The sequence below is a fragment of the Lampetra fluviatilis genome, chromosome 13 (assembly GCF_964198595.1).
Source record: "Lampetra fluviatilis chromosome 13, kcLamFluv1.1, whole genome shotgun sequence".
Classification (NCBI taxonomy): Eukaryota; Metazoa; Chordata; class Hyperoartia; order Petromyzontiformes; family Petromyzontidae; genus Lampetra; species Lampetra fluviatilis.
The window spans coordinates 10,066,019-10,087,848 of NC_136287.1; the positions used below are offsets into that span (position 1 = coordinate 10,066,019).

The window sequence follows — 21,830 nt, forward strand, 5'->3', positions numbered from 1 at the left end:
CATAGACTACACCATAGACTACACCATAGACTACATCATCGACTACACAACACACCATAGAATACACATCACACCATACACTACACCATAGATTACATCATAGACTACACATCACACCATAGACTACACCATCGACTACACCATCGACTACACCATAGACTACATCATCGACTACACATCACACCATAGAATACACATCACACCATAGACTACACTATAGACTACACCATAGACTACACCACAGACTACACTATAGACTACACCATAGACTACACTATCGACTACACCACAGACTACACCATAGACTACACTATACACTACACAGTGCAAGTACACAAACCGATCGATGCTGCTGCCTGCCTGTAATGTTGTTCTTCTTGCATGGATTTCCTTGATTGATAAATTGATTCACATCAAGTGTAGCATTGTCAGTGAAGACAAACTCCTCTTCCCCGCCCCCCCCCCCATCAAATCTCACTCTTCGATCAAACAGAATTCAATATCAGTTGATCAGCTTTCATTTGCAGTGTTTCTATATCCTTAAATGAGAAGCTTCTCACAGTTTAATCTTTCTTGACTTGACTAGCGCCGATGTGAAACTGCCCCCCTCATTACTTGTGCCACTACTTTGAGACATTGTTTGATCAGTTTGAGATTTGCTTTTTGCTTTCATGCGTCCTGTGTCAGTGTTCATTCGGAGCACTGCCCATACGAAATGAACAAACTCTCATACAGTGTAGGTTCAGGGGCTCAAAGCGCTGAGATCTCGAGTTTGAATCTGGGTAGCAACCTGTTTTTAAGACGGTTTCTCAAACGTAGCAATTCGTGGTCTCATCTCAAACCACAATGACTGCAGACTGCACAAAAAAATACATTTGTGATTTCAACTAATTTGAATGAATTCCAGCTCTGAGAATTTGATGTGACATGTTGCCGAGAGCACAATTGGAATTCAAATTGACTACTTTTTGTTAAAGTTTAAAATGTAAAATAATGGCTAGGGTGAACTTTGCATTAGGTGATGCGTATCATTACTGGCAAGCCCGTAGTCGAAATTTCAAATCCTACAGTGAGTCTCTGCATTGAACAATTTTATACCCTACTGCAAACAGCATAAGTCACTGCCCTATACAGCCAGTCACACATAAGTACTTCTCGGATCCGAATTGTTATATTATGATTATTAATCCATAAGTTCTTAACCTAATGTTGCAGCACCCAGATATAAAAAAAACCTCAATATAACAATGAATTAAATTGCCCATTAGATATGCTGTGTGGTTTAAATTAAAGACAGGGGGGGGGGGGGGTTGTCACGTCCACAGTTCTAAGGGTCACCTCGCTGTTTAGCGGAGGACTTGAGCCAGGGCTGCCGCCTCGTGCCCCTGGAGATGGACGCGGCGTTCGATAGGAGGACTGAGGAACGCAGCGGATGGAGGGGGGGGGGGCAGGACCGGGGCGTCAATGGGTTGCTTGCCCGGTCTGTGTACAGGGTCGGCAGGTTGGCCCTCACGCACTACTCCATCGGCCACGTGTACGGGGCTCGCCTGGGCAGTCCGGACCCATGTTTTGCGGGCGATCTCCCACCGCCGTACGAGGCCGTGGTGAGCCAGCCATCTCTTCAACAGGCAAGCGGAGCTCCCACTTATGCAAACTCTCACCGCAAGCTGCTGTTGTTTTGTTGTGTGGGACCCACATATTCATTAAAGTTCAAGTTCATTTATTAGGTATAGCCCTGTGAGCCATTCGGCTCTTGAATCGGGTGCAACCGCAACAAAGAAACAACAAAAACATGAACAAAAAACATCTTAAAGTGAATATGTGACTAAGTGCACACAGAAAATCCAAGAAAAGACAGCAAAATATTGCAGAAAAAAACACCGTACACCAACGCTGTGTGCAAAAATCTCAGTGGAATGCAAGTCAAACAACAACAACAACCGCAAGACAACTTAGATTAAGGCCATCAGTCTAACTCTGTACTACAACAAACAAACATGGCTAAATTGATGTCTGTATGGAGACAATTGTATGTGTTTTGAACTTCTTTCGCGCCGTACGTAGCCAACCGGTGCTCATTGGAGGTGTGGGGGGAAGGACAACAAACTAAACACAAATAGCATTTCAAAAGTTTTCAATCTAGATTTAAAAGTGCACGGCTCCAGTCGCTTCCAAATATCAGAAGGAGGAGCGGTCCAGACGGCCGCAGGAGCGCATCTGAAAGCGTGCGATGTGGTGACCGTCTTTGTTCGACGTCGAGCCAAAAGCCACTGCCAGGATGACCGGAGTTTGTGTGATGGTTGTGCTGCATAACATCCCACGTTTCACTCCACGTTTCCACGGGAACTTAATGGAGCAATTCGGTTCACTGGGCATTGTACCAAGCAATGCTCAATTACCCCATTCGGTTACCCAAGAAGCTCTCAGCAGCACGTGGAGTGAAACGTCGGACATCGTGCCAAACAACACGGAGTGCAATCCTAGAACACTTTGTGGAACTATCCAGCGCAACCATGGACATGTACAAAATATTACTTTCACTTGCTGTTTTGTATGTCTTTCATTATCATCATGAAAGGGAATATTTAGCCTTTGGCCCGTAATTATTGTAATGGTTATCATACTTTACCCAGGAAAGCTTCAGCTGATTTTAGGGTTATCTTTCATGAAGGTCCTGCTTGCGATCTTTACACAATCATTTAGACATGTTTTTAACAGATTCATCAGCGACTTGAAATCCAGCACTATCCGTTAGAGGGCATCTCGTCGCACTGCCCATTAGCGTCTCACACAGGTCATGGTCTTTACACGATCCACAAACCCTGCCTCCAATACAGGAATGCTCCTCTATGTGTGGCATAGTAATTCATTTTTATTTTAATTATTTTTAGCTTGACTGCAGTTGCTTAATGTTACATTTTGGGGGTTTTTTTTTGTTCCCGTGTAACATTAAACAGACGTCAAGTTTTGAAGATCAGATGACGGACGCTTCTTACAGTAACAGCAACTACAACAGGACAAATGAAGGTAATTGTGTTTTCACATTAGACTGTCTTTTGTTTTCCTTGCGGAAACTATGCATACTTACGTCAAATGTTGGTTATTTATTCCAAAGCAGTCCTCTTAATTAATTGAAAAGCAAAACGAGGTTGATGGCAGTCTTTAGATATTTCAGATTTAAACAAACAAGCACTTGGAAATGTCCCCATTGATATGGAGCCTTCGGCAGCTTCAAACAAAATTATACAACTGAAAAAATATGCATAATCAACGTTTTTGGGTTTAGATCGCGTTATTTATAAATGTGTCGTAACCCCCAACCACCCGACACGGCCAATCAGTAAAAAAGTGTCACGTTGACAAAAGACAAATAGTTCACTGCTTTAGCCCACCGGTGTGTTGAAGCGCGAAACCACAACATTTACAATTTGAGTACGACGTTTCGTTGGCAATTGCATCCAGCATCATCGGGCAATTCGCCAGAATGGTGAATATTGGTCACGAAAGCCTACGTGTTAAACTGAAAAAATATGCACGAAAATTACATCTGCTGTAAAATGGACATCGAAAGACCCTTTGGCAACATTTCTAGAAAGGTAAGCCTAGGATGGCACGATTCGGACTATAATCTTCTACAGTGTCTGATTAATGGTGCGACAGAACACTCTCGTTGGCATTGGGTGCACAGATTGTTGAAGGGTAATATTCCGAAGAAGCCCTTCCAGCAGAAAACCTAAAATCTATTTCATTGATTCTGATCATTTTCACTCTTTCTCTTCTTTCGATGCTCTTGTGGGCATGCATTTATGGAGTTTTTGTTGGTGGCACAAATTTTGCATTTTTGGTAGACATTGAATGTAAAAGAAGCTAATAGCTCAGTTTGGCCATACCTGGTAAATAAAAAATCATATAATTTTGCATGGTTTTAAAATCGAGTGCAACCTTAATCCTTCGCGTGCGCACGCCTCCACGCCCAGAGAGCCTGAGTCCGGGAGGGGCGTCGGAGGAGCTGGGAGGCATGCCGGATGAGGACTGCGGCACAGAGGCGTCGTGCTCCATGGCGGCGCACGGCTCCCCGCCCTCGGGCCAGTTGCTCTCCCCGCCGTGCAGCCCCGCGGGCGCGCGGTCCTCCGCAGCGGCGACTCCTTCACGCGGCGGCAGCAGCAGCAGCAGCCTCGCGCCGGCACCCCCGGGGGACGCTAGCGGCACCCCGCGCACCCCACGCACCCCGCGCAGCCCGCGCAGTCCCGCGCACCGGACTTCTCGGGGCGACGACGACGGCGACGACGCCGCCGGCGGCTCCGGTGACACGACGCCGAGCACGGACGACACGAAGTCGGGCGAGCCGTCCTCGGCCTACAGCACCGCACGCACCGGCACGGCGCCGAGCAGCCCCGGCAGCCCGGACGAGCGCAGCCTGCCGCTCGACGAGCCGCCCTCGGCGCGGGCCGGCCGGGCCGTCGTGGCGAGAGACGCGCGGAGCTTCCTCCCCGGACGCTGCCGGCGCGTGGGCGGTGGCGGGCTGCCCCGGCCGCGGAGGCTCGCGTCCAGAGTTCTGAGGGTCACCTCGCTGTCGGCGGAGGACGTCGGCCAGGGCTGCTGCGTCGTGCCCCTGGAGATGGACGCGGCGTTCTATGCCGGTGGGAGGACCGAGGAACGCAGCGGAGGAGGGGGTGGCAGGACCGGGGCGTCAATGGGTTGCTTGCCGGGCAAGCTCAGCTTTTCGCGGCTGAGCAGATCGACGAGTGACCCTTGCTCCCAGTCGTCGGCAACCCTCGGTAAGCCACTGCTCGTCAGGAGGTGAATTCTGCGGTGGCGGCAAAGTGAGCCAGGTTTGGTCGTGGTGACTCAGTGGCTTGGACGCTTGTGTTCGTTGTGTTCCATCATTTCCTCTGCAGTGTTTATGTTAAATGCGGTGAGCCACCTTGGTGAACTTGGTTGGATATCGGTTATAAAGTATGTGGCGGCCAAGCCATATAATTAGGAATGTAAAGTATGCGTGTTCCTTCCCACTTGCATTTAGCAAATAATAATAATATATTACACTGTTATGCATTTAGCTCATTTAATGCATCATTGTAAAATACTAAAATGGGAAAACATCATGAAAGTTATTACCGAAACTCATGGTTTTAAAATGTTATACTTCCTATGTTTGTCTTATATTGTTGAAAACATTCATATCAACCTTTGTGTTATAAATAAACGTAACCTGGGCTGTGTGTGTGTGTGCCTTCTGTAGTTGCCGAGGATGAATCTGAAGGCACGAGTGTGGATTTGAGTGATCTCTCAGGAGGTGGGCTGGTTTCATTATCAAGCTGAAAACAAAGTAGCTAAATACGGACATGAGTATAACCTAATTCGTGTCATCTGAGAGAAAGGGTTGCCCAGTACAGCGATTTAAATCTTCGGAATAACCCTAACCCAATTGACATTCAATGCTCACAGCATGTCAAGTTAGTAGCGCATGTCCTCCATTAAATGTATCCCAGTGCGAGGGTTCCCATGCAGATCAGAGCACCCACAATTTCTCATCCACCTGGACCAGCAATTAAACTCCAATTTAAATGGCCACGTGGTGCTGCGGATGAGCATTCAACCTCAATCTGACGCCAGTTGCAGGGGTTGGCTCAGCCGGTCATCTACCTGGAGCTCATCATACATGCTGCGGCAATTTGTGCTAAGTCAACAGTGCATTTGAATGGTTCTCCTACAGATGCTTGTTCAGTGGAGAGACTGTCCCTCACCAAACGAATCTGAAGTTTCTACATTCATATGGAACCGCGAGTGAAAATAAATGCCGTCCAATTGGTCGATTGAGCCAGGCTCCCACTTTTTGTCATTAGAGTCTGGAACAAGGCTCTCTCTGCACTCTGCATCTCCCTCCCCCACCCACCCACCCCAGGGATGAAATCTCTTCGTATAACCGAGGGCAGCCGCCAGTCCAGCGCGCAGGGGAGCCGCGACCACCTACCCCTGCGGCAGCAGCAGCAGCAGCAGCGGCAGCAGCAGCAGCAAGCAATCAGCAGCTTCCCCCCCGGCCCCCTCGAGCAGCGAGGGCCGGTCGTGCGGCGCCCAAAGAGGCCACCGCCGCACTCGCGCGGCGACGCCGGGGCCGGTGGCCGCGTGGCCGAGGGGGCTCAGCCGCGGCCGCGCTCGCTCGTCGACTTCAAGGCGTACCGCGACACCAAGCTGCTGGTGGCGCGCTTCCTGGAGCACTCGGACGCGGCCGACAACCTCTCGCCGGAGGTGCAGCACGTCGTGGACAACATCCGGTCCGTGATCGCGCTCGACGAGGGCAACATGGAAGAGGCCATCGCGAGCGCCAACGTCATCGACCAGGTACGCAACTCTGCAAAACTGTTGAACTGTTTTTGTCATGCTATTTTTTATTTGATCAGGGAAGGCCCAGCTGAGCTATGTAGCTCTTTCTCAGAAGCGACCTGGCCACAAATGAGAGGTCAATATGGACATTTATAGCGGCCAAATGGCTGTAGACGCACATCGATTCTAAATGTGGAGGAAAAAACCGGAGGACCCGGAGAAACATCCACGCGACCGCAGGGAGATAGACACTTCACCTTCAGTCGGTTCACTTGACCTTCAAGGTGCTCACTAACAGTGCACAGAGGGGGACCGCTGTGTGTATGCGTGCGACGAGCTGCAGTGCAGAGTGGCTCAGCACACCGCGCTACAACCTGGGCCACCCGAGTTCGCATTCCCACTCGCGACCAATAACGGCGACAAATACCTGAATCGGTGCTGGGCCTCACCGACTTCAATGCGGGGGAGACAAAGGTGGTCGGGCGTGACGTTAGCCATCCCACCCCCTCGTACACTCTGCTGGCCTTCAACAGTCTGATATGGCGACATGTGCGGTGGACGGGTGTTAATCTCTGTTACGTGTGTCCGTCTGCACTCCGAGGTTCGTATAACAGCACTTGCTCCTACAGTCTTCACGGCTGTATGATGGAGGAGGAGGAGGGGGGAGTTTTTGTTGAGTGATGAATATTATTATTTCATTCTAGATTTGAAGCTTTTGTGACTGCAAGGATTCATACTCTTATGTTTTTTCGGTAAAGTCACGTAGGTAATAAATAAAAATTAAATTAAAATTAATAAAAGCACGCTTGCGTGCTGTGACGGTTCCACCTGAAGACGGAAGCTTGTGTTGCCTCTGAAACGTCGTGATTTTTAGTTTAACTTTTATTAATTTAAATTAATTTTTTATTTTTTACCTACGTGACTTTACCGGAAAAAAAACCTAAGAGTATTATTATTTCCCTTTGTTTGTTTGTTTGTGTTCAGGCTATAGCCGGCTGCCAATCAGACCGGCCACAGCCTCGGCAGCCGAGCCGGCGGGCTCGCCGGCAAAGCTTGAACTTGAGCAGCTGCGGAGAGACGAGCTCATCGGCCCCGTCAGCCCAGAGACGCCTCCCTCACCACGGCGAGCACGACCGGCCTCACAGTCACATCGGGATCTGTCGAGAGACCGTCCTTTAACCCCGGACGCTGACGCGCGCAATTTTCGCGCGCGTGCGCTTTCCCCGTGGCGACGATCGCCGTCGTCGCCGTCCTCTTCGTCACCCTTTGCGTTCGCGCAGAGTGTTGCCCCCGCGGCAGTTTGGCCTTTTAGCGTTTAAAGGCCGCGTCTGACCACCGAGCGAGCGAATGTGCGGGAAGACTTCTGCCGCGCATCCGACCGCGGAAGCAGCGCACGGTGGCCGCCTATGCCTGGTGCTGCGACGGCGACATTTTTACGTCAACGCAAATTACAATCGACGACGCTCCCGATTGATCGTTTTATCCCCCCCCCCCTCCAGCCAGACCCTGGACACCAAGGTAAATGTTCATAATCAACGTTTTTGGGTTTAGATCGCGTTATTTATAAATGTGTCGTAACCCTCCACCACCCGACACGGCCAATCAGTAAAAAAGTGTCACGTTGACAAAAGACAAATAGTTCACTGCTTTAGCCCACCGGTGTGTTGAAGCGTGAAACCACGACATTTACAATTTTTGAGTACGACGTTTTGCTGGTAATTGCATCCAGCATCATCGGGCAATTCGCCAGAATGGTGAGGCTCCGCGATCTAAACCCAAAAAGGTTGATTATGAATAATATTGGTCGCGAAAGCCTACGTGTTAAAAAGGTAAATGTGTTAATTGCTTGGAGGCCACTTGGCTGCTTAATTATTGTTATTGTAATCTTTATTTAAAGGTGGGTATAAACAATGCAAATTGGACTGAAGATATCAATGGTTTTATTTGATGTAAAAGTTGTATTATTGTTATTGTTGAAGCGTGAAATTCTATTCAAGCTATGGTTGCACAAGAAAGTTGAAGCGCTTCGCTAATTGTCTACCACGATACGGCTTCACGCGAATGCAGTGAGCATTTCTCAATCGCGTATTTAATTCGGTACCAGCACTACAGTTTGACGTTAGTACTTTTCATTAATATTCGCCGTACATCTTGACACTGGTTTACTCGATACGATTTGAGTTTTTTTTTTTACAATTCGTAAGCTATCCAAAAATACATTCTTAATCCTCTCGAGGACTCGTCACTGCTGCTCCAGCAGGCACCATGATTACACTTTTGTAATGCACTCGCGAGCCACATATATTCCTTTAATGCCGTTAATGAATTAAAGCCCCATCGGATTTTGTGTGTGTGCAGGTTTGTTCGGCCTGAAGGCAGAACCAACGCACCAGGCCAACGGTTCCCTGTGTAGCTGTATCTATTTTTCCCTTTGGGACGGAACCGATGAAATAACTTCATTTTCTTTCAGCCGCCAGCTACCACGCCTTTTGAAATGTGAAAATGAATTAGCGAGTGAGTAAAAACACAATTAATAGATACTCGGGGTAGGATACATTTTATACGTTAAGAAATGTTTGCTAACTATTTCACAGGATTTGTTTCTTTGCAGGAACTGACAGAAGCTTGTCAAACTATAATGCCGTAATCATACCCCCCACAGGGTAGGTTGTCACGCGTTTTCAATGCACGTTTATCTCATATTTTCCCCTTGTAACAGCCGAGCCCTCAGTTGAATTTCTTTCTTTTTTCTTTCTAGGAATTCACAAGATTCCTGCGCAATCAGAAAGTGCATCATTTTTTATTTCATAGTTTTAAAAACACGGTCTCAGTGGGCAAAATTGTCAACAAAATGTGTTGTTAATCTGTAACAAAAAACGCATAAAAGCAGTTTTCACCAAGATATGGTCGACAGGAATGGCAGAATGTTTAAATATGATGGTCTTATGTAATGGGACCAACAACAAATGAGGTTACACTTTGTATTGGTCAGCCTTAAAATTAAATTATATTTATAATGCTGTGTGCTTACTATACATATATAAGGTATTTCACCACACAAAGCAATTATGTGCAACATATCTTTTAAACGGATTGCGCAGTGTTTCACGTACGGCGCTACGAACGCGATGACCTGAGTTTGATTCCCAACCATGGCTAAGATCATCAGTAGCGAGTGATATCAACGAGTCCTGGATATGTCTCCCTCATCATGGAAACGCACACGACTATCCAGCTTTCACGAAGTACCATTGAACAAAACCCCCATGCCGTTTAAGGCATGGGGGTGCATTCGTCCAGCAGTGGATTAACACAGAGCTGTAATTAACACTGACTTGTGGTGTTCATTATTTTGTCAAATCAAATTCACCCTACTAAACATCAATTCCTGTTCACGGTGAAATGTGCTGAACGGAACTGAGCCCAAATTGTTTCAAGACGCCTTTTCCCCCCCGTCTCTCTTAATGACAAAAATAATCCAATCTAAGTAAAAACAAAACAAAAATCCAAGTATACACAGCCACACGGGTGCTTTACATTGCAAATTGCATTCTTGGCTTATTTCCCTTGGCATTTTAAACCTATTGCTTACCGCATTTTCGTCGAGGAAATGCAACAAGCCTCTGAAGGCCATTTAAAACTCTCTCTCTTTCATCGCACGTGTCCTGTTGCTTCATCATTACACCTGCAGTTTGGCGCATCTGTGTTTAATGCTAATTAATGCCAGTAAATATCAACTGTTGAACCAATTAGCGGACAAATACAGCATAATGCGGAACATATGAGCCTGCCGACACTAGGCCACATTGTAAACAAAATGGCCCCATAGCCTTTGTCAGTCCTAGGATGGCAAATGCATAAATTGAATTGCCTGAGTATACTAACGAGTTTAGTGAGCTCTATTTTCTAGTTGAGGGCCTACCACCTAAATGGCTTCTCGCAAACAAAATCATTTAAGAATAACGCTTCTCAAACAGTGCACGTTCGGGAATCAACAATCTCAAACTGGATCCCTTTTGTCATCTGATATGCCAACGTATTTATGGATATTGAACCTCTTTCGCACCGTACGTACCCAACCGTGCTCATCTGAGGGCAAGAACAATAAACGAGACACAAAAAGCAGTTTCGAAGAAATTCGTTTTAAATGTTCGACTACATTGAAGTGAAACTGTGGTTTGTGAACTGTCCGCGAGGCACGGCAAGCTGCTCATCACTGCGGGACCGTCACCTCCTGCAGTGGCGTCGCGTTCGCAGAAGCCCTCTTCTTCTGCTTGACCAAGCGACTCGGTGATTTTAGTTGACGACTTCGGGTCGAGGTCGCACCTGAATTCGCTGTCGAAGGCTTTAAAAGATCAAAAGAAACGCAGATCCCCTATCCGTCGATATTCGTACGTACGATCCAAGTTGAAGATAGTTTCCAGTTGAGCTGCAAACGAGGATGGAGTCAAATTTCGATTTAAAGCTTTCGTGACTGCAGGGATTCATCTTCTTGGTTCTTTCGGTAAAGTCACATAGAAGGGAAATAATAAAATAATACAAATAAAACTAAATAAAATAATTCTCACGACGTTTCGGCCACAACGCTGTCTTTCCGACAGACCTGTTCTTCACCTGAGGACGGCTGCTTGCGTCGTGGCCGAAACGTCGTGAGAATTATTTTATTTAGTTTTATTTTTATTATTTTATTATTTCCCTTCTACGTGACTTTACCGAAAGAACCAAGAAGAGGATGGAGTCATCAGTGGAGCCACGCGGCTCTCTGCTGTCCACCGCTGCGGAGTCTCAGTGGCCGTGTAGTTACAGCCCAGTAGCTTGGCCGTCTTTAAGAGTGGCAGCGTGGGGTGGTGGGGGGGTAAGAATACAAAAAGCAGTGGGGCAAGCGGGTGGGGGGTGGGGGGGCACGACACGGTAAATGTTAAACACAGATTCAAACTAATAAAGTTTTTTTGGGGGTTAGATCGCGTAAGTATAAATGTGTAGTAACCATCCACCACCCAAGACATCCAGTAAGGGTTGTCACGCAAACAACGCGCCAATGAGTTACAGGTGTGGATTTACTCTCCAACACACCGATGGGCTGAAGTGGTCACTAATTGGCGCGTTCTGTTTACGTGACAAACCTTACTACTGGCTCTGTCGGGTGGTGGAGGGTTACGACACATTTATATTCACGCGATTTAACCCGAAAACCTTTGTTGTGAATAATATTGGTCGCGAAAGCCGACGCGTTAGACAATTTCAACAAATGTTCAGCAGAATGTGTGCCTCTACGACCTGCTTTTATCTATTCTGCTTGCTTTATTGAACTCCTAAACGATCACAATTTTAGGGAGGGAGCGGGGGGTCTCAGCACCCCCCGCCCCCCCCCTCCACACAACTGGGCTGTGTGGTTGTTACCCCATTGAGTAGAGAAACCGGTTGTAAATTCAGTGTCACTTCTTTAATTTCAATGTTTTGTACCCGCGTTCCAATTCAATAAGTGCATCGTGTAGCATTTGGCATTAAACATGGCGACTTAATTAGAAAATATGATAGGTAATTTGGGAGAACAAATTAAAAACATTCCTGAAATACACAACACATCTCCAGAGTCCTGTGGCCCTTTATTGATTCTTGACAATATTCAGCTATCCTAAGAGTTTTAACTTTAGAGAAGATTAACTGTTCTACTATTCACATTTAGACGTCTCATATCATGTAATTAAGGCAGCATTATTTCCACAGGACGTGTACACAGCAGCCAGTGGAGGTGACCTAAATCCGTACCCAATGTCCACATGAAATGGTTGGATGGAATATTCTTAGGTTTTTTTCAGTAAAGTCACGTAGGTAAAAAAAATTAAATTATCATTTATTTGATACAGCAAGCGTGCTGTGACGGTTCCACCTGAAGACGGAAGCTTGTGTTGCCTCCGAAACGTCGTGATTTTTATTTTACTTTTATTAATTAGAATGTTTTTTTACCTACGTGACTTTACCGAAAAAACCTAAGAATATGAATCCTTGCAGTCACGAAAGCTTCAAATCTAGAATTGGTTGGATGAAAGTTTACAGGAAAGTCTGGATATACTAAAACCCGCAAATGGAAGACCACTTGCATATAGAAGGCTCCGCTTCAGCGCTAAGCAACACGGAATGCGCGTCGTACGATCACTGTGTGTACGTACGTTGAGCTTGTTTCGATCCCGTACGTAGCCAACCGTGCACTCATCGGAGGTGCTGGGGTAGGACAACAAACTAGACACGACAAAAAGCACTTGCAAAAAAAATAGTTTTCAATCTACATTTAAAATAAGGGGGAAAAACAAGGCCGCAGAAGCACATCCGAGAACGCGCGGTGCGGTAACCATCTTTGTTCGGTGGTTCGGCAAAAGCCTCTGCTGCTGCTATGATGGCTTGGGAATACCATTGTGTGTTCAGAGAGAGAGCACTGCCACGACTCGCCTTGTATTGCGAATGTGGGTGAACGTTTGCGAGCCGTGGCTTTCTGTGATTGGTGATTGCAGCGGCGTTACATTGCACTGTCACGCGTTCCATCTCGGCTAGCTTCGTGCGTGCCTGGTGCTCGTGCATCAGCAATGCTGCCCGGGTCATAATGGGAATGCTTTTGAGCGTAACATTTCCGCAACACTGAGACTCTGCATTGACAAATAGGCCGCGCTCTTGCAAGCCATGCCTGCCACTCCTGCTAGTTGTGAGCTGTGGAGGTGTTTCATTGCTGCTGTTTCCCAGCCGGAGACTCATTTGTCTCATTTTGGAAACAGCCTTCGAGGCTTTGGCGCTTTTAATGAAAGCTATATTTCTGGACACATTTTCGGCCCCATTTTCTTTCTGATTATAGATCTCCTTTGTTAATATGGTCATGCTCCTCATGAATGGAATACCTCTTCCATATCATTTTCACCTAGTGATTTGTCAAAATGTAGGAATTTAGTTTGAAATGTGATACTTGTGGTTTCTGCTCAAGTACATAACCTGGCTGTACAGGTGAAGAGATGGAAATTGATCGCTTTGTTATGGACCTATTATTTTACAAAGTAGCTCATATGGAGCACCTAAAAATGTTACTCTGGTTTTCTCTATGAAATAAAAACTATTTTATAGGTGCTGCTGAAGGTAAATGAATAATGAAACCTCTCTTTAACAGGGGATAAATTTAACCAAGTCAATAATTTTTTTACAACGATATCCATTGCTTCGATATCTTTATGAGAAGCGATCGTAACAAAAAACATTGGCCGCAATTACGCGACACTAAACGAGCGTCAACAAGCGCGGCAGTGCTTGCTACAAACAAAAACATGTTTACGTTTGAAAGGTCACGGGGAGCCACGGCGATGTCACGGCAAAGATGGATGTTTCACCCCCAGCAATTTGATGTTGTGCCCGAGCTCTGGTTGCAACGGTACTACACCACCGCACGCGTAACACACCGTCAATGCGGGAGCGAGCGATTCTGCAGGATTCTAGATTTGAAGTTCTCGTGACTGCAAGGATTCATACTCTTAGTTTTTTCGGTAAAGTCACGTACGTAAAAAAATTCAATTACAATTTATAAAAAATAAAATAATAATAAAAAAATCACGACGTTTCGGAGGCAACACAAGTCTCCGTCATCAGGTGGGTGCTCTCTTTTAGCCCCCCCCCTCCCGATACGTTCCATTCATTAGCTACCACATTCTGATAAGCTCCCCCCCTCTCCTCCCCCTTAACTTGTATTTAAGAACTTGCATCTTGGAATCCCTGCCTCACTTGATAAATCAAATCTGGCTGTGACGGTCCCACCTGATGACGGAGACTTGTGTTGCCTCCGAAACGTCGTGATTTTTTACGTATTATTATTTTATTTTTATTAATTTTTATTTCATTTTTTTACCTACGTGACTTTACCGAAACAAACTAAGAGTATGAATCTGCAGGAGGTGCTAATTCATCGACGGGCACCGTCGTGCTTTTGAACGCATCACAGTAAACGGCGCGCGCTAGCGCTCGTCGGTGTTTTGCGATCGCTCATCGAGACGAGAGGAATAGAAACGGCTGGAGCCGTGCAAAAGGCGACGACGGTGGCCCGCGAGCGTGCGGCGGCGGCGTGAATTGCCACTTCGTCGGGGACAATATGAAGCTGGCCTCGCTTCCCTTGCAATCCACATCCAACGGGCAGGTGCCCAAGAAGTGTTGGAGCTTGCGCGAGAAATGCGCGTTCGGGTCGCGGAGAGATGCCGCTAGCTCTGGACGTCCCATCACGTCGCGCTGAATGTGGGTGCAGTATTTGGGCTCGTCACGTTACATCTCGGCAATGTATTCGGTGACCCACACTGGCAGCGTATAGGCCCAGTAACATGAAACCACGTGCCAAAACACTGATGGTTGCTCAGAATGTCTGTTCTGTATTTAAACGTAAGGGATACAACAAAGATCCCCCGTATAGCCTGTAACAGACTGTAGGGGCAAGTGCTGTTAGTGAGCACCTATGAAGGCCGGCACGGCACACGAGGGGGTGGGTGTCCAACACCACGCCCGACCGCCTTTGTCTCCCCAGTGGCGATGTTTACACACCGCACCAGGTACTCATTTAAGGCTGAGTCGACCTACGGGAGGCCCAGGATCGGTTCAGATAATCGTCACTGGTGTTAGCCGTGAGCGGGAATCGAACCCGGGTCGCCAGGTTCATAGCGCAGCGCGCTAATCGCTACACTACCGCTCCCCATAAAGGGATACAACACACACACACACATTGCATTTTTTGCATTTTCTTGATTTCTTTGTTTTTGCTCACTGCATAGCAATTGTTGGTTGTTGACGTTAATCTCACCACGCTGCCAATTATTGTCTTCTGCAATCGCCTCTGTCTGCGGCTCCTGCCCTCCACTGTTGAGGCCGTGGATCACGACGCGATTTCCCCGTTCGAGCACTCACGGTGACGGTAAACATACGAATGACGTTGTGGAAAATATGGCTGCATGGGAGGCTGTGACAGGTAATATCCGAGAGAATTTGCACTTTTTAACCCGACGCAGATTTACCTCTGAATATTTTTTATTTACCATAAATCCTGCAGCAATAACGTTTCGCTCGTTCCTCTTCGAGAAGAGGCGCTGCTTTTACTGGACAAAGGAGGTGATTTGACATCTACGTGTGTGTGTGTATGCGAGGGACGGTCAAACAAGATATTAAAAATACGTGGAAACCTCCCCCGCACAAATGATTTGTTTCAGCATTCTAGCCTCGTATCAATGCACTTATATTCTACGGTTTGTGTGCGAAGAGAGCACTTCAAAGCAATCGTAACATTTTGTTCTTAACGAGACAAATGCCTGTGCATTTTCTGCTGTCTGACTTGTTTTTTTGACCGCCCCTTATGTATATAACTGCATCTTTATATATATAAAAAAAAATCCGTGCCACTATTTAAAATATTCCCTGTCCACTTTGTGTAACATTCGTGGTTTAAAACATAATTCGGTTGGATCACACTTCTGGGATTATTGCATCCGTCCTCAACCTGAGCCTTTTGACGTATATGCATCACTGAATATACAACGCTGAATACGATTATTGCGTGGGTTTCGACGGCTGTGCTGTGTAACTCTCCACTGCGTATTTCTGGTCGTGCCACGTACTCTTCGGCACTGTGTCCAACTTTACTCTCCGCTGCCAGCGTGCGGAGCAAATCGTGCCCTAAGAGCACAAAGACGCATCGGAGGGCTATAACAGTGGCTATTTAAACATGTGACTTTTACATTGGCATCTGTCTTCTTGACAAAACGGGGGGGGCGGTGAGGGGAGGTCACCGATCACACGCCACGGCACGCACACGCTCGGGCGGAGATGGGTTAGGGGGCGATTTTGGTTACTGGGCTAGAACTCTCATCACCTGGACGGAAACGGTGAAAAAAAACCACTCGAGTTAAGTTTGTAATATCGGTGGTGCGCCGAAACGGCTCGATGAACAGGGAACGCACATTTTTCAGTCCAAACGTAACGAACGCGAGCAGGAAATGTGTGACGTGGTGGACATTGGAACATTTCAAAAGCGGCACGCCGGGAAAAAAATGTCTCGCGCCCAGTGCGTACGCGTAGCTAGGATCAAGCACTTTATTTTGTTGGTTAGTTTATATCTCAGGAATCATCGGATATTGACTGTGCATCTTACGCCATGTTTGTGATGCTTTGTTGTTTATTGAGATCTAACCCCCCCCCCCCCCCATTATATTATTTTTATTATTTTATTACTTCCCTTCTACGTGACTTTACCGAAAGAACCAAGAAGATGAATCCCTGCAGTCACGAAAGCTTTAAATCGAAATGTCATGATGATTTAAAGCTTTCGTGACTGCAGGGATTCATCTTCTTGGTTCTTTCGGTAAAGTCACGTAGAAGGAAAATAATACAATAATAAAAATAAAACATAATAAATAATTCTCACGATGTTTCGGCCACAACGCAAGCAGCCGTTTTCAGGTGGAGAACAGGTCTGTCAAGCCATTCAGACTCTGTCTACTTGACAGACCTGTTCTCCACCTGAAGACGGCTGCTTGCGTTGTGGCGGAAACGTCGTGAGAATTATTTTATTATGTTTTATTTTTATTATTTTATTATTTTCCTTCTACGTGACTTTACCGAAAGAACCAAGAAGATGTCATGATGAGTTTTGCAAAGCAAACAACGATTGCCAACTACTGAGTCTCATGTTTCAACTCTTTAGAAAGTGCTTACTTGTAATAAAGGTGTTTTGTACAGCTAAAATTGTACAGAATAAAATCGTATTCGAAATGCATTTTGTTTACCGATGTAGAATTTAATATTTGTGAACGACTGGAGGTTTGCTCGTAAACTCCCAGCCTAAAATAAAATAACTGGTACATGTTGTGAATATCTTCCCCCCCCCCGCCCGCTTTATTAAAAGTATGAGTATATAACAGTATTTTAGAAGATGGATAAGTCTACTGGAGAAAATAAAATAAATATAACGCTATATTTTTGGTTACCCGAATAAACGGCCTTCTCAAAAAACAATGGGGTTATTCAAACAACGCAGACTTCACACTTGTTGCGTGTGTTCAAAATGACATTTTCAAATGTTTTGTATTTATGTTTTGATCACCGACAGCACATATAGTAAACACGCAAAGGCAAAAAGTAAGCACCCCCACTATGGCTGGCCACATCACACAAGGAGGGTGGGGAAGCCAGCAATGTGCCTGGCTGCCTTTGTCTCCCCAGGGCTGGTGTTTACACATCACACACTGTGTTACTCATTCAAGACAGAGTTCATCTAGGGTAAGTCCATGACAGTAATTGGCCAGGAATTGAACTTAGGTGACCAAGTTTATTGCGCAGTGCACTGACCACTATACAATCTACTCCGCACACACAGCAGGATACATCGGCGTAGCTGTAAATAGGTGGCACTAGGATTTCCTTTGTTAAAGGGCAATGTATATCAAGATGTCCATGTGCAATGCCGTTGTAAATAAAGGTTAAACTTGACAGGCTTTGCTCTGCTGTGGTAAGGCAAGTGGCTCACAGACAGCTTTTCATTGTGTGCTTAAACCATCAAATCAAACAGCTGACAAGGCAACTTTGAGTCCCTGATGGGGGAAAGCATCCTGAAAAATCACGTGACGTGTATTCCTGTAATATATGAAAGCAAACATTTCAATTTTTTCGTAAACATTCATGGAACAAACAAAAAAGGTCAGTAATCTAATTTGCATCCATAAAAGCGGCATTTTTGGTGATGGAAATATTTTTTTCGGAATGAATTTTTTGAAGGGTTATTTTGAAAGTGAAAATATTTAGACAATACGAATGTATGGTAGTTGCATACAAATTTATTCGGCGAGTTAAAAAACATGTTTTTTTACGACGGAAAACATTCGCGTCGCTCCGTAACTTGTAAGGTTTCAAGGTCATTGCTCAAACGTCATGTGAAACGGTTCGTGTAATCGCCTACTAGTCTACCCTACACTTGCGTACTGCGTTGGAAAGTCAGGATCCAAAACGAATTGTTAAAAAAAACCACGCCTTTAATTTGCACACTGCAATGATTGAATACAGAAAAATTTCACGTGTTTTTTGGTGTTCGCAGGAGGAGGATACGAAAGGGTAGAGACAGCTCATGAAGCAAGTTCATTTGGTTTGATTGACAACAGTTAAATCCATAAATCCATGGACTTCATGTAGTCTGGCTAAACAAACTATCGAAAGGTGGGAGCCAAACTGAATGGTCGACCCGCGTGTGTGTGTGTGTGTCTGTTATATTTGGGTGGGTCTTAGAGTGCAATGCTTTGGTGAAATAAAACTGGTAATGTTATGTTTCGTAGAAAACACAGGCATTGAAGAAATCAAGCATGAATGGCAAAACAAAATATTGTTATTGCTCAAGTGATACAATAAGCCTCGCCATAATACCGTGCGTGCAGTCATCCGTGATAGACACCAGAAACTAGCGTGATGGGGGGAGAATAACACCTAAGTAATTACCCTGCACGTGGAGGAAATGACAAGGGACTGCCTCTGTTGAAAACGGAGACTTGTGTGTTTTTTTTTATTGTAGATTCGTTCCGTGGCGATTCTAGAACACATCAAGCAGTCGGCGTCATAGGAGAGGGGGATGGGATACGGTAATTTCGTGGCGCAATGCATCACCGTCATCGCCAGTGTAAAGTTTCCCACAAGTGGGACGTTCCACCAGCAGACCTTGGAGGTCACGTGTTGCCACTGGAGCTGCGGTGGCAATCTCGCGACATGAGAGGGGGGGGGGGGGGCACACGAGGGGGGGGGCACACGAGGGGGGGGGGCACACGGGGGGGGGGCACACGGGGGGGGGCACACGGGGGGGGGGCACACGGGGGGGGCACACGGGGGGGCACACGGGGGGGGGGCACGGGGGGACACGGGGGGGGGGCACGGGGGGACACGGGGGCACACGGGGGGGGGCACGGGGGGGCACACGGGGGGGGCACACGGGGGGGGGGACACACGGGGGGGGGGACACACGGGGGGGGGGACACACGGGGGGGACACACGGGGGGACAGACACACGGGGGGGGGCACACATGGGGGGGGGGGGACACACGGAAGGTTCGGGTGTTCAAGTCCCTGATTAACTCAGCCCATCATCCCCGTTGAAGTGGGTAAAATATGGTACCATTTTTTGTGGAGTGTGCACAGTTGTGTCTTTTTTTTGGCCGGATTCATTGTCGCCGTAACATTGCGGAGTTTGCTCCACTCAAGCTCAGAGCTGTGAACAGCTCCACACTCTTTCGACTGCGAATCCACTTGATAACACATTCCTGCGGAGGGAGCTGGTAGGTTAAACGTTGGCACAAGCCAGCGTGAGTAGGTTAAACGTTGAGTTATATAAGGGCACCACGGGGTGACCAGCCCCTCCCCACCCAGCCCCATCCCTCCCACCCTCCCCACCCAGCCCCTCCCCACCCTCCCCTCCCCACCCAGCCCCTCCCCACCCCGAAAAAAGTATGAATCCTTGCAGTCACGAAAGCTTCAAATCTAGACACATTTATACTGACGCGATCTAACCCCCCAAAAAAACCTTTGTTATGAATAATATAGATGCATAAACCGCCTTTTAGCGAGCAATTTGTGGTTTGCTAGAGATTGATTTTTGTTTCAGACTTTAAACAAATCACGTTTTACACCAAGTTTAAAACTTCGTAGCATTTTTAGGTACGTACGAAAATTCACAATATATTACGGTAAACAATTGTAATTGTCACCTGGATAAGTTTAGTAGAGATTTTAAATAGTTTATTGAACCTTGCCCTTGCTCACAATGTCGCAACATTAAGGGTCTTGCCCTGAAACGTTGGCTTACTATACTTACCACAGTACAATGCATGTTTCCGTGCCGTGACAAGCCGGTGTCTTAATGTTTGTCACAGGAATGTTATTTTGACGTTGATACTCGTGCTCTGCGTTTATCAGAATATCGTTTTATTCTCGCCACGTCACTTTGAGTTGCCCCTGTGTGTGGCTATGCACGACACTGGAGCCAGCGAGCGTGCGGGCGCAGTAGACGTGGGATGACAGGAGATAGCAGCCACCCACAACAGCATCGTGCACACGCCACGCTTTGGATAGCGCAGCAAATTGGAGGCACTTTCGCGCCGCGTTGAACACGCAATTCGGCGGGTAGGTTTTTCAAACGAAGACCTCTTCACAAGGTACTGCAACAACTTCGGGAGGTGGGTGGGGGGGGAGTGGACAAAGTCTATGCACATGAAGACACGTGTGACCCAGTGCTCCCATCTGGGCCCCCACCACAATCCAGCGGTGAACATAAAGCCGTGGCATGGAAGGTTCGAGTGTGGCTTTATGTTCGCCGCTTCATGCATGACATTCCACCGTGCAACGGTGTTGCCAATCGCACACGCCCAAGCTGAGATTGTACCCTCGTTCAGAGTTTAAAGAGTACGCTGTGTTAAATTTCGACTTTACCGAAAGAACCAAGAAGAATTTCGATTTAAAGCTTTCGTGACTGCAGGGATTCATCTTCTTGGTTCTTTCGGTAAAGTCACGTATAACGGAAATAATAAAATAAAATAAAAATAATAAAATAATTCTCACGACGTTTCGGCCACAACGCAAGCAGCCGTCCTCAGGTGAGAATTATTTTATTATGTTTTATTTTTATTATTTTATTAATTCCATTATACGTGACTTTACCGAAAGAACCAAGAAGTTGAACCAAGAAGAAGTACGCTGTGTTCTCCGAAGGAAAGTAAAAAAAAAAGTTGCGTCTTATCAATATGTGTAGGGTGTGTAAGCATGAGCAACGCAATTGGATTGGTGCCCCTTGGCAGTTGGCTGTGTTTTATGTAAGTTTAGCCGTCAAAACCCTGCCGCGACCGAACAATGCTGAGCAACACGATACGTGCTTCATATTGTTTCAAAGGTCGGTGGCAAATCGACAAGGCCACACATTGGCCGTGTTACAGACACCGCCAATATCACCGAAAACACAAAACATTCACACACTCGTCAACATATTAGATACCGCAGGCTGTCCCAATCAAAGCATAGTCAAACGTAATTATCACGCAGTTCAGTAATCCCTATTAGCACTGGTGCTCTATTGCCATTGAGACTTGAGGCATGGACTTATGCTTTTAAACAACAACAACAACAGCAACACGTGTTTCTCTCTCCAAGGGCTGTAGAAAATCCACCGCATTAGCAATGTGCAGCGTGCAGATATGTCTAGGCTGTTCCAGCAAGCGCCTCTCAAGCCAGCGGCAAGCAACGCTCATCTCTAAACACTTTGCCCATTGCGAGGGGATAGCAGAGGGGACAGGGCACACTTTGCTCCCGCAGAGACATCTCAGCACTGCATTTGTTTGAATGCGCGGCAAAAACGACGAATTAACGCCGAGTGAAGACCGCGACTCGCGTATTAACGAGTCATATATTTTTTTTTGCCTCGTTCCTTATGTACATCGTTTACCTTTGCAACATCGCACGGGGCTCTGGAGAAAAAG

The 21,830-nt window shown here is 46.6% G+C and overlaps 2 protein-coding genes across 3 annotated transcripts in view; both read left to right on the forward strand.

Moving 5' to 3' along the window:
* The window catches only part of LOC144935528 (endosomal transmembrane epsin interactor 1-like), a 114,156-nt gene extending 102,998 nt beyond the window's left edge, over positions 1 to 11,158 (forward strand). For both annotated transcript variants that reach the window (XM_078862273.1, XM_078862274.1), the window contains 6 exons: positions 1,493 to 1,628; positions 2,958 to 3,027; positions 3,978 to 4,778; positions 5,243 to 5,296; positions 5,906 to 6,342; positions 7,309 to 11,158. In XM_078862273.1, coding sequence (XP_078718399.1) covers positions 1,493 to 1,628; positions 2,958 to 3,027; positions 3,978 to 4,778; positions 5,243 to 5,296; positions 5,906 to 6,342; positions 7,309 to 7,503 — 1,693 coding nt within the window. In that variant the 3' untranslated portion in view covers positions 7,504 to 11,158. The remainder of the gene's footprint in view (positions 1 to 1,492; positions 1,629 to 2,957; positions 3,028 to 3,977; positions 4,779 to 5,242; positions 5,297 to 5,905; positions 6,343 to 7,308) is intronic.
* The window catches only part of TJP2 (tight junction protein 2), a 389,609-nt gene that overhangs the window by 329,610 nt on the left and 38,169 nt on the right, over positions 1 to 21,830 (forward strand). The gene's annotated exons all lie outside the window — the stretch shown is intronic.